General features: G+C 43.8%; 1 protein-coding gene across 3 annotated transcripts in view; it reads right to left on the minus strand.

Annotated features, from left to right (window-relative positions):
• ERBB4 (erb-b2 receptor tyrosine kinase 4) overlaps positions 1–12471 on the minus strand; it is a 636919-nt gene that overhangs the window by 391364 nt on the left and 233084 nt on the right. For all 3 annotated transcript variants that reach the window (XM_037398480.1, XM_037398479.1, XM_037398481.1), the window contains exon 2: positions 6316–6467. In XM_037398480.1, the coding sequence (XP_037254377.1) occupies positions 6316–6467 (152 nt within the window). The remainder of the gene's footprint in view (positions 1–6315; positions 6468–12471) is intronic.

Below are 12471 nucleotides of genomic sequence, written 5' to 3' on the forward strand. Positions count from 1 at the left end.
GCATCTAGCAGAGGAGATGTGCTTGCAGCAGCTAGAGGCTTAAACCAAAGAGGCCTCGTACTAATTGAGTGGTACCATGTCGCGTATACACCAAAATGGATTGAAACCTGACGGGCTGTTGAAAAGGTGCTTCTGAACGACTGAGGAAAGGAGGTACAGGGGCTGCTAAGGGCGGTCTGCGGAGCTACAGCGACATACCTGCACTACAGACACCTGGCTGGGACAGCACGGGAAAGCAGACGCTGCAGAGACACGGATGGTCTCCCATCAGTGTAACGTGACGGGGATAAGCAACCGAAGCACAAAAATAATCTAACAGTTTGAGCACACTTAACCAGGAAGCAGTGGATGCATTTGACCTATTAGCTGGGAGGCTCTGGGAGTGGTGGGGTCAGGATGGGGCTGTGCATAACGGCCTACATGGCACGTGATATTCGTCTTCAATAGCAAGGACCAGGCACAAGCCACCCAGGTGCTGTCCCGTACATCAAGAGATTAGAGCAACGGGAACACCGATTACCGTAACAGTGCCTGGCACTCAGCTGCTCACCGGGGCCTTCACTACCTGCACCTGAACACGATACAGGTCTGGAAGACCTTGCAAATCTATGCTATTCCTTACCTTAGCGATCAATATTCCCTGGCCATTCTGAGACCAGATTAAACCGCTGGGATTATTTTAAGCTACTGTTTCTGCAAAAGCAGTTAAGAAATGACAGAAGAAGTTGTCCCCCTGAGGAAAGCTGTATCACACATGCTTTCTGCAGTTAACCGCTCCTCCGACTCCACCCCCTTCATTTGGGATCCAACTTTAAACACGGCTCGGGTTCATCCAGCACAGTTGGCGGCTGATCACAGCCAGCATAAAACATTTTGTCCATGCCAGAAGCATGGCCTGGCATGCCACTGGTCCCTTGTAACCCACCCAGCACAGCAGTTGTGTTTATTGCTGTGTGCACAGGATGCCCTAGCCAGGTTCACACAGCAAGCTGGAAGTGTCCTCTTTCCACCTGGATTGTGAGGCACGCACAGCCCTGCCTCTTATGCTGCTACTGGCATACCATTTGGCTCTTTATTCTTCATTTTCTAACGGGTAAGGTCCTGGGAGGGCAATTATAAATACATAAATATATGTATTTGATTTCCAGGTTTATAATTACCTGGAGGCCACTTTGCCTTTTGCCAGCCAAGGACAAAACACATGCTGGCAAGGCTCTCCTGATGCAACTCACTGTGAGACAAATGCTACAGGGCAGCTTTACCCAGCGCACACACACACACCCACCCACCCACCCACCCAAATCCCCATGCTGGTGTAGGGTCAGACTGAAATGCTTTCCAAGCAAATCTGATGAAAATTCCCCTCCACATAGGCATAGCCACCCTGTAAGCCTGTCTTTTTGGGGACTCCTGACAGGCACTACACTCCACATCCCACTCTCTTTCTGCTGAGCTGGGACCTTTTTGAAGCCTGTCAACTGGGAATTAAGATACCATTTTGCTGCAGAAAAGAATTCAGAGCTGTGCTGCCAGACCTTCAGGAGCCATACATATCATTACAGTGATCTGCTGAGGAAACTGGACAAGGCAACACCCTCCTGTCTCTATGCTTCCCTTCCTGACACATCTGTTCAGACTGCAGGGTCTCTTCATGCCTGCATCTCTGCTGAACTCTGCCTGTTTTGCTATAAAGGACCAAAAAGCTTTAAAAAGATTATATAAAAATAGATTACTTTTTTTTTTTTTTTTTTTTTTAAACCTGAAGCAGCTCTGAATGCCAAGGGGCCAGGCGGCACAGTTCGCAACCAACTGTTCCCGTGGATGTTCTGGCAGTCCTCCCCCCTCAGAGGGGTCTGTATGACCCAAACTTCCTCCAAGGCTCTAACACAACCAGAAGCAAAAATATATAAAGCCCAAACATACAAATTCCATCTGCCACAAAGTCTAAATGTGATTGTAAGGAAAGTGTTAAGTATGGGCTGGTGCAGGTTTCCATATGCTGACAAAGGGAAGATGGGGCTATACATTTTTGCATTAACTGCAGCAGTTGTAAAGCTGTCCCCCACAAAACCCCTGCCCTGTTAAATGGCAGGTAGATAGCTGCCAGTGTAGCTGTGGCTGAGGGTGCTACAGAGGCATACCATAGAGGAAAAAGATTTTATAAAGCCGTGGTAGATCATTTTAGAAGGCTGTTGATTGCAGTTAGAAATAAGTTTCATAATCATTCGGGAGAGTTATTGCACAGAACTTTGGTCATGTCTTCAAAAATAAATAATCTGAATTGGTTAAATAAAATCCAGGCACCAGAAGACAATTTACTGACTGTGAATTGCTAAAAGCCTGGGGATTAGTCAAAGATAACTCCCGTTTACCAAATGTGTTTAACAGAATAAGAGTGCTTCTAGAAGATTGTTTTGTGGTATACTAATTGTGTATTTTATTTTGAAATTTGAATATGGAGATGCTATTAAGAAATCCACAATTGTCCACAATACAAACTGTCAGCTTTGCCAAGTGAAACTTAAATAGGTTCCTGCTTCTGAAACCAAACAGTCATTTGCAATACGAACCAGTGCATGGTCTGAGCTCTTCTCAGGATTTTTTTTCCTGAAATCCAAAGCAGGGAAATAAATCTCAGCTGTAGCCTTGATGAGACTCAAGACATGTACCAGCTCAACCAGCTTACCTAGTTTCATGGATCAAGTGCTAGCACAAAAGCCTGGCCTATGCAGTTAGTTGAAGGATGCCAGTGGGTTGGGAAGCAGTGGGAGATAGAGCCCAGTCTCTTCCCACTGTCACTGCTGACGTGCTGGGTAATCCTCCACCTGCAACAGGGACAAGGGAGCTCTCGCGGGCCTGTTTTCCACCCAGTTATTTGTCCTGCCCAGTTGAATCACGGTCTTGGAAACAGTAACTGCCTTTCGCTACTGTAGCACCTACACCAGTGAAGCGCCTGCCTTGCCCTCGACAGAGAGATGCTACTCCAGCAGCAATGTGCTGCATTCAGCTAAGCCTCATTTCATTGCCAAAGCTTGTGGTGGTGGGACTCCAAAGACTGAATTACCCCAGTGTACATTTTATGCAGGTAGGTTGAGTCTCAGAGGAAAAACAAAGAAAACCAGCCCGCTGTCAGAAACTTCTTGCTGTTCCCAGCACTCAGGCTTAGATCTATTTCCTCCCACCAAGTGTTCTTTTCCTCCATCAGGACTCCCATTGCAGCTCTGGTGCAGGGAAGCACCGAGCAGCTGGAACAGAGCTGATGGAGCTGAAGGGTAGCACATCCATAGTGCAACTTCATATTGCAATTGCTCACCCTTGTTTCGGCCACCCACAACACCCAGCAATACCAAGACTACAACACAACCAGAAGCAAAAATAAAATACATAAAATGAAAACAGAAGATGTGTACTCCTGTTCTGCATACAGAAGAACGCTAGGAAAAAAAAACACTGGTATGTGCAATCCCTTCTTACAAAAATGAAGCCGCTCGTGATCTCAAAGCCATGCAATTGCTTGCAGGCCCAGAAGTTTAAGTGGTTGAGCACTTCATTCAGGTGACACACAGCCCTATTTAGTCTTAATCAGCAGATATCCAAGAGAGCTAACTCATAGACATAAAGCAAATCTACTTAGGGAATAAATGTCTAAATAAATATGAGAGATGAGATGCTGATCTTTTAATGTTCCTCTGCAGGGTAAATGAAATTATGGGGTTTTTTCACTTCAATTCATTTATGGTATTCGTTTATTATTGCATGATAAAAAGGCTCAGCATGCCTAGCTCACTAGGTCTTCCCTCTGTCCTGGAGTGGGAGGCTGCCCAGCTAAGCTGAGCACTAACAAGAAGGCAGGCGGGCACACAAAGCAACGGTACTCATTAGCTGGAAATACAGATAACCCAGGGGTGCATCAACTACCTACCTGAAATCTATTTGGCAGAGGAAGGGGGCAGTTATTGCACAGAGACTAAGGAAAACTGGAGCAGGCTGGAGGAGCATCATCTTGCATGACAAGTTCACCACATTTAAGTCTGAGAGAGACAAACCTCCTTTCTTTTAGCTGTCTCCCATCTGCCACCTTCATTTGGCCACTAAAACCATTTTTAAAGTGATAAAACAAGTAATACTGTCTAACTAATGAATGTCAAATTATCGGCATAAATGTGCCAACATTTATTTATTTATTTGCTTCCCCAAGAACATGTTCTCCTCTGCTTGGTCTTCTATTTTAGTGACTACAATTTGTCATATTAACTAGACTTCCAGTTTGCTGGGGTTTGTTTTCAGTTCTGGTTTTCGACAAGACAACTGTGAGAGGGCAGACACAGGTAAAAGAAGTAATAAAACCAATAAAAAAGCAATAGTGGCTGTCACCAAAAAGCACAAGCCACGAAACCACCTTCAATTACTATGCAGGGTCCTTCTTCCTGGCTCTCATTTGCCGATGTTACTGCCTACTTTCCACCAATATTTTACTCTGCTTATGGCCACTCTCCGCAAGGAACGTTAATTCCCTAATTTCCAAATAATTTGCTTTCCTTACCTACCAGCAAGCAGCATAAGAAGGAAGGAAAGCCAAAGCAGGAGAACCATCTGTGATGAATTCAAGCCACGCACAACGGCCCAGTCAGGGGTTTCAGGAGGCATCTGAAACTCCAGCGATGCCTGGAATCAGTGCGAGGATCCTGCCCTCACAGGGGGTATCTATCTGCTGCCTGACTAACACGGTGGGAAACATTAGTCCAGCTGCACCAAGGCTATATCTATTTCAGAGCACAAGCATATGTGTTCTCCCCACCTGTCACAACTGTGAAATGTATTGATAGCATTTACTTCCTAGGCATTCGTCGCTCAAATTAACAGGCAACCTGTTAGCCTGAGCAATTAGCACCCCAAACTTTACTCCAAACGTATCTGGTAGCTGAATTTTGCTTGCAGATATTTTAGCAGCCTGATTTAGGCTTTGAGTAAATATAGGCCTGCGTATAGAGTGGAAATCCTGTGAAATCCCCAACAAATTTAATGTGAAGCAAAGGTAAACATGCTGTTGGAGCATCAGCTTTGCCTTTGTTAGAACCAGTAAAGGAAAGTTCACATTTTTACAAACTGAAATTGAGCACTAGGTTCACCCAAGACCCAGCAAACTGAATGACTGAGTGTAACACAACCTGCTGGGGCTGAGTCCTGCCACCCTCTTCCTGCTGCCAGCTTTAAACTTCACCACTCCTGCTACGTGCTTTTTATGAAAATGCCAGTTACATACAGACACGCATCTTGAAACATGACCTCAGCACTTGCGGAAGCATACGTGAGCAATACCATAAGATACAAGCAGTGTAAACCTTTATCTGTGTCACGGCTTGACTTCTGGTATTGGAGAGCATGATCAGCACAGGCTGCAACTCCACTGCCACAGGCTGCCTTTTCTACTGTGGTACTCATACCTACATACCAGTTTCTTCCATGTGGCAGCCACATCATCTGCAGCACCCTCAAACGCTCTCCTGAGTGCACTGGATCACTCCTTTACTCAGATATTTCTTCAAACATAATGGGTTTTGAAATGCCAAGTAACAATGAGCTTCAATTCTTCTAATTCAGCACCTCTCCTTCCTCGTGGTTGCTAGCACATTAACAGAGAACATACAAACTACACTGAAATGTTCCTTCACAAACCCAAAAGCGCAATATTTACTCAAAATTGGATGTAAGGAGGTCCAAGGGAGCACACAACCCAGGCTCCACAGTGGCAGGACAGCCTTCATCTATCACAAACTTCCCCTGCATGCTGGAGATTCAATTAGGCTTGTAACTCCAGGCTCATACACAAAGAGGGGTTTATGCACATTCAGCAATCACGCTTTTCTTTTCCTTTTTCTTAAATGCTCCACCAATACTGCCAGAGTTCTTCTCTTGCTTAGTCTATCAATCAGTCCATATACAGCATTTTGTTAGGTTTAGCTTCTCCAAGGCTCCAGTGCTTACCTGCATGATTCTCTGACCTCCCTATACCCTGCCTTACCTGCTCCGTACCTGCTGGCAACACACGGTGAGACAGACCTGCAAGGTGTCACCTTTCTGCACAGTGACATGGCTTTCTCCCCCGAGTCCAGGATAAATCTAAATGACACTTACTCAGAGCATCTGTCACAGCAATGACATTGCTCTTGTTCTCTGCCCATCTGTGGCATTTTATTATCCTCTTATATTGCAGTGAAGCTGGTGGGAGAGAGACTTGCCCCTCTCCAGCCCAGCACCTGTAGCTACTCTCTTAAACACAGAAGATGGAGGGAAAGAAAAAAGAAGATCGCTTACCCGCAGGAAGGAGAGGTCTCGGTTGTGCTCAATGCTGGTGATTTCCAGGTTGCCCATAACTACCTCGCAGTTCTCATAGTACTTGCGCAGGGCCCGATACTGCTGCTCCAGGTCAGAGAGGGAGCTCAGCTTGTTCTCGGTGCCAGCACACACTGCAAGAAACCACAGAACAAACTATTAGGATATGTGTGAAAGAGGGGCAGAGGAGCAGAGAAGGAAAAGTTTGTATACAGGGATGCAGGTAATTGTAACAAAAAACGTATTCACAGTTTGGGTTCTGGGGGGGGGGGGGGGGGGAAACCAACCGGCAAAACCAAAAAAACCCACCAACCAAACCAAAACCCACAGCACAAGTTACTTGGATACCAGCAGTAGAGATAGGAAAGTATGAATATGGTCCATGATTGTTTCAGCAACTTAAACACATTTCACCAAATGGGATGAAGTGCTGGTATTTACCACCAAATGCAGAAAGGCTGAAAATGCAGAAATGCAGGAAAAATACAAAACTAGTTGATCACAACACCGAAAGGGCCAAACTCAGGTCCCAGCAAAGTCCTTACTAGTTCTGACAATAACAATAACAGAATCAGACACTGAACAGAGATACTCCACTCACAGACTAAAGGATGTAAGGCTGTAGAGACCTGTGCTTCCAAGCTGACCTGGGTAATCCAAGATTTTCCCCTATTCAACTGATGCTCAGAATAGTCTGTTGGACAAGCCAAGACCAACCTGGCCAGAAGGCTTATACCAAACGTGGTTTTCCCCATCACTTTCCTTAAGACCCCAGCTCTTCCCAGCTTTATGCAATTAAATAGGGAAAAGACAATAGCAAAAACCCCATACTGTCTTTGTACAAGTCACCAGGTTGAACGTACAATGGAGATGTGTCAGATGAGTTAGGAAACACCATCCTAATACAGTTAGTTTTCAGAAAATGCTCTTTAATATTACAGTAATCTGTTCTAACAAATTTTGGAGTCCAGTTCAAAGCAACTGTAGAATCACAGCTCAGTCTCCTAGCTCACATGCATCAAGCAATGACAAAATTGAATGTGGGGAAAGAAACACAGAAGCAGCATGTTACAATAGCAGTTTTTCACACAGTTTTCTGCCTGTCAGGACAGCAATGCTACCTACCTAAATGGTCAACTGTGGGGCTGGGCTTTTTTTTTTTTTGAGCGTGCACTTACTTTTCCTCTTTACCAACAGCTTGTGGGTTGTTCTTATTTGTGATCAAATTAATCTGAATATATCCAAACTTTTGAAATGGGCATTATATTATGCTACACACAAGCCAGACCAGAATAGCATTTCTGGAGCCATTCCCACTCCTGGATTAGATCAATACAAACAAAACTCTCCGTGGCTGGAGGCCTAATCAGTAAAATTGGCTAAAATATGCTCTTTTGAATGATGCAGGTCCTTTTTATAAGCATCAGAAATAATTAGGTTTTTGAGTACTACTATTACTGACTGTTTAGTCACTACATCACCCACCCCACCCCACACTTTTTATTCCCATTTAATAGAAATGGAACAATTCTTATCACTGTTCTCTGCTGCAGTGTCTCCACTGCAAAGCAAGGGCAATTGTGCCAGGGCAATTCGAACTTCAAGCAGCCTCTTGGCAAAGGGCTTCAGGAGGCAGCCAGAAACCCAGGAACTGCTCAAAGTTTTCTCCCAAGGAAACTCCCTCTGCCCTAAAAATCACAGCAGAAATCTGTTCGTCCTGAACCGGCACTCCTCACTGCAGAAGGAGAGCAGGGGCTGGTCTCATGGCAAGCTATTCACAGGAGGAAGGTTTTATCAGATCATTTTTGGGGTTTTGTGTTTCCAGTGGCTAACGAGCATGGACCAAAGCTGAACAGATGCTGCACAGGACAGCTTTTCCAAATACACATTTGGTCTAGTTACCAAAGGAAATATTGTAAGCAACGTAATTTATTGTTTTTATTATTTCTTTCTATGACCTGGTAAAAGTTCAGAGTCCTCATAAGTTTTAAAACTTGCAGTATTTGACATATTTTCATTATAATGTGTAGTAGAAAAACAAAACTGGTTGGTTTGCTCATGTTTTAAAATAAAAACTACCACCTCACTGCAATGTTTAATTCTAAGCACGAACATCCCCATTTTGAAGTTTTTCTCGTAAAACCTTACAAATTAGAATAAAACATAACTAAACAAGATTTTACTTATAATATTTTTAATAGCCAGTTTTGGGGTTTCCCAAGATAGAAAGATGTGGTCCCACTGGGACTGACGTAGCTCTGCTGCCTGGGAACACCTGGAAGGATTAACCACTGCTGCTAGGGGATGGCACACCTTTCTTTTTGAAATGAAAAAGCCCTGTGTTAGCTCATATTTAGAGTTTTATTCAAAAAAAGCATCTCCACCATTCAGGGAAACACACACCTGCCCCTGCCAGAAGACTTCTAAAAACATATGCTACCAATTATGAAAACCAGTTTGTTTGCTTCTTCTTTAAATGCAGCAGTATCTATAACAACAAGATTGACTGTGTTTCCAGCCGTATAAGTATTATTCTGTCTTAGGGCTCCCGAGGACTAATAAATAATTTCTGTTCCATTTTGCAATTGGTGCTAAGGATCAACATAGCTCACAAAACAATTGCAGCAGCTCAGCTAATAAAGCTGTATACTGCAACACTGATATTTCATGTTGTACCTCCATTAAACGTTTCCTGAAAGCTAATTCAGCTTTTTGTTGCCGTAAGGAAGCAGAACACCTGGAGCCTTTTCTTGCAAAAGGATTCAGTGGGGGTGAAGCTGGCCCAGATGTAAACCAGGGCTGCAAGTTCTATTCAAGTGAGATTAATTTTGTACAACCAAACTACTGCAATAACTCCCAGCTTTTGATAGTGCTATGGCAAACAATTTCTTCAGATAAATTAAATCTTAAAAGCAAATTTAGGAGAAATCACCTTGATCATTTACATTTACCTCATAGGAATTCCAAGCATTTAATTTCTGTCTTAAAAAAAGAAATCCCCTCAGGTCCTCCGTTACACAAAACATCTAGTTCCAGCTCACACCTGGGCCGCTGCCGCCTGCCTGTTATGTGGCAAAAGGTCCGTGCAGCTCAGCTCTTCCCAGCCTGCTCTACCACATAATCTAGGAAATCAGGGGGAGTCATTGCCCAGCATCAATCCTCCAAACCACTGCATGGCCTGGCTCAGCTTTTGCAGATCTGTACTGTCCTGACAGGTCACCTGCCCTCAGCAAAACAAAACAAAACAAAACAAAAAAAAATTGGTTACAGATTGCATCAAATTAAGTCATATAATGAAAGTGAGACTATCCTACATCAATCAGGGGGTGCAGCAGCAGAGATTTTTTGCCATCAGCACCCTACTAGCAGTGCAGCTGATGCAGAAACAGTACCTGGAGCAGCAGAGAGCCCTGACCTGCAGAATGAGTTGAATTCCCAAAGTGAATGTGGGTAAAACCACAGATCTTAAATAATCCGTTATTATAATAAGCCATTAATCTGTCTGTGCCTCAGCTTTACAGCATGGGTTTTAAACACACACTTTTGATGCACATCATAATTATGTCAGATTCAAAATACAAAAAAGAAAACTATGGAAGTATTTAAGAAAAGCAGATTAGATCGACTGTCACTTGCAGGAGGATAGAGCTGGGACAATACCTCCATCCTTCGGTGGGAGTCCTTTAAAACTGCGAGATTAGATATGCTGTTGGCATTCTTTTAAGGCAAAATACAACTAATAGGGTAAAAAGACACTTCTGCCGTGTACAAGGTGCTTCTGCTTGCCCACACATTCCAGGGATCCAAACCTAGGAGGGACACAGGCCAGAAAGCAGGCTGTGAACTAGCAGTTAACAGTAAGTTTTATCCCCCCATCTTGAGCCACAAGAGATAATTCCCACCAGATATTTTTCCAGGGAAAAAATAGTCATTCTGGGTCTGATTTGCCAAAATAGTTAAGCAGCACTAAAGTAACCGCATGTAAGGCAGGAGATGAGCAGAAGTCACATGGGATCCCCCGTCCCTCTGTTCACAAGGCACAAACATATCCCCCTCACTCTCCTGATCATCTCTTGGAAGAGCAAAAGGCATCTATGTGTTTCAGCAGCTCTTTAAAATTAAATGCCAAATTAATACATATTTTTCAGGGATACTCCGGCTGTATATAGGCATAAACATGAGCACAACAAAATGTATTTCCTTTTCATGCCATGCAAAACTACCATAATCTATATTTCATAAACTCTCTTCAAAGCACTTTGTTGTATGTTGTTAGACATGTTACGTTAGCCCCAGAAACTGAGGAGCAGCAAGAAATAAAGATTGTACCATAAAAGCAGTCCCCGCAGCAGAACCTCTCCTGGTTAATAAAAAATACTAATTCCCCTGCCTCTGGTAGAGGTCAAAATAATAGCAGCTTAAGATCTGCTTCCAGTCTGCAGCTTCTGTCCCTGTTGAGCACCTCCGAGCACGTATACTCCTGACTTGCTCAGAAGGTCTTACAGAAGCATCTCAATGAGGGAAACCCTTCGGTGCCATTTGAGTGCACACCCAGGGAAATCTGACATGCCCTTACATTTTCCCCGGTGATGGAAACCCCAGCGAGCTGGTGACTGACAGCCTGTACCAGGTTACCAGTGTGTCATGAAGCTCTCAGACAAACCTCTCCACAACACATGCTTGGCCACTCCCTCTCTTTCCATATTCTCCAACAAATCTCACAGTACACACGTGTACATGACCAGAGACACGCACCGCTAATGTTATCCCAAAGCTGAAAGACATCACCTTCCCACCTGGAAAGCCCCAAACCAGCGGTGATGGTGGCCAGCCAGGCTGCCAGCCTGATGGTGTTTCACATCTACACCCCAAACGTGGGCGATTTGGGGTGGGTGCTGGGGCAGAGCACTGCTTGGCCATCACAAAAGCAGATTTCAGGCATTACTCACACATTCACAGCTCACATTCAGTTGTTTACTTAGTACCAGCTACCTAAAGTGACAGAGAAGAGATTCAGCTCCTAATGGCCCCAATTACAGCAGTAATAATTGTCTGTATTGAATTGAATTTACAATTTTCATCAATATTCATGCACATGACTTGGAAATTAATTTCCCATTGACTTTTTTTTTTCATAACAAAACCAAATCATTCGGATGCTCACTCAAAGGTAACAAATAATGGAGGCATTTAAAAATGTCCTTTAGCTTCTGGTTTTTAGGCCATTATTTTGCTCTGCTCTGTTGACGACAAATCTATACATTAAATTAAGAAATCACATTTGACTCCATCTAGTTCTGTTTCTTGTAATACTAACAGATTTTATAATTCTCCCAGCTCAATTAAGTAACTTTTGGAAGGACGTCAACTTGTTTCATATCTTATTCACCCCCTCCCCAGATCTGCCTACATTTAGAGTTGCTCAGGAAGAGTGAATTCCATCATCTCTGGCATGGGCACCCCAACCTGAAGGATCGGTGTCCCACTCATCTCCTTAAAGCACATTCAGACAAGCAGCGATGAGGCATCCTTTTTGCCAGCTCCAAGGGAGTTATCTCGAGCATCTGGATGCATTCTTTTGAATCATAAAACATGTATTATTATCACTTTGGCAAAGACGTGGGAGAACAGCGTGTTTGTCCCACACCAGCCTCCACCTGAACGCAGCACAGCCTCCCTCTGTCAATCGGTTTGTCAAGTGAACCAAAAACACTAGAGGAGGCTTAAGTTCTTGGACTCGCTGTTTTCAGGAGAACTTTTATGGAAGAGAATTACACATTCCTTCATCCCAGACAGGATGAGCCCAACAACAGTCTGCGTCTCTTTCTAACGTGTTATTTTCCCTTACTTCCCACTTATTTATTTAATTAGCTGTGTTTTTACAGACAGCACCATCATCAGGGTTTCTTGAAAGGCAGCTAATATAACTCTTTATTAATAATTGCAAACACTCATGGCAATTTGTTAAGACCCCCAGATGGGGGGGAAATAACTTGAGCCCCTTTAGGAACAACTAATTACCAGCAATGCACAGCAATCCCCATTCATTTCATTATGCTCCACGCTCTCAGCAACAACCTGGGCACCCTGTCATGTATGCACACAGAAGAAGGAGTAAACACGCTTTTAATCCTTTCA

Source organism: Falco rusticolus, chromosome 8 (assembly GCF_015220075.1).
Source record: "Falco rusticolus isolate bFalRus1 chromosome 8, bFalRus1.pri, whole genome shotgun sequence".
NCBI lineage: Eukaryota > Metazoa > Chordata > Aves > Falconiformes > Falconidae > Falco > Falco rusticolus.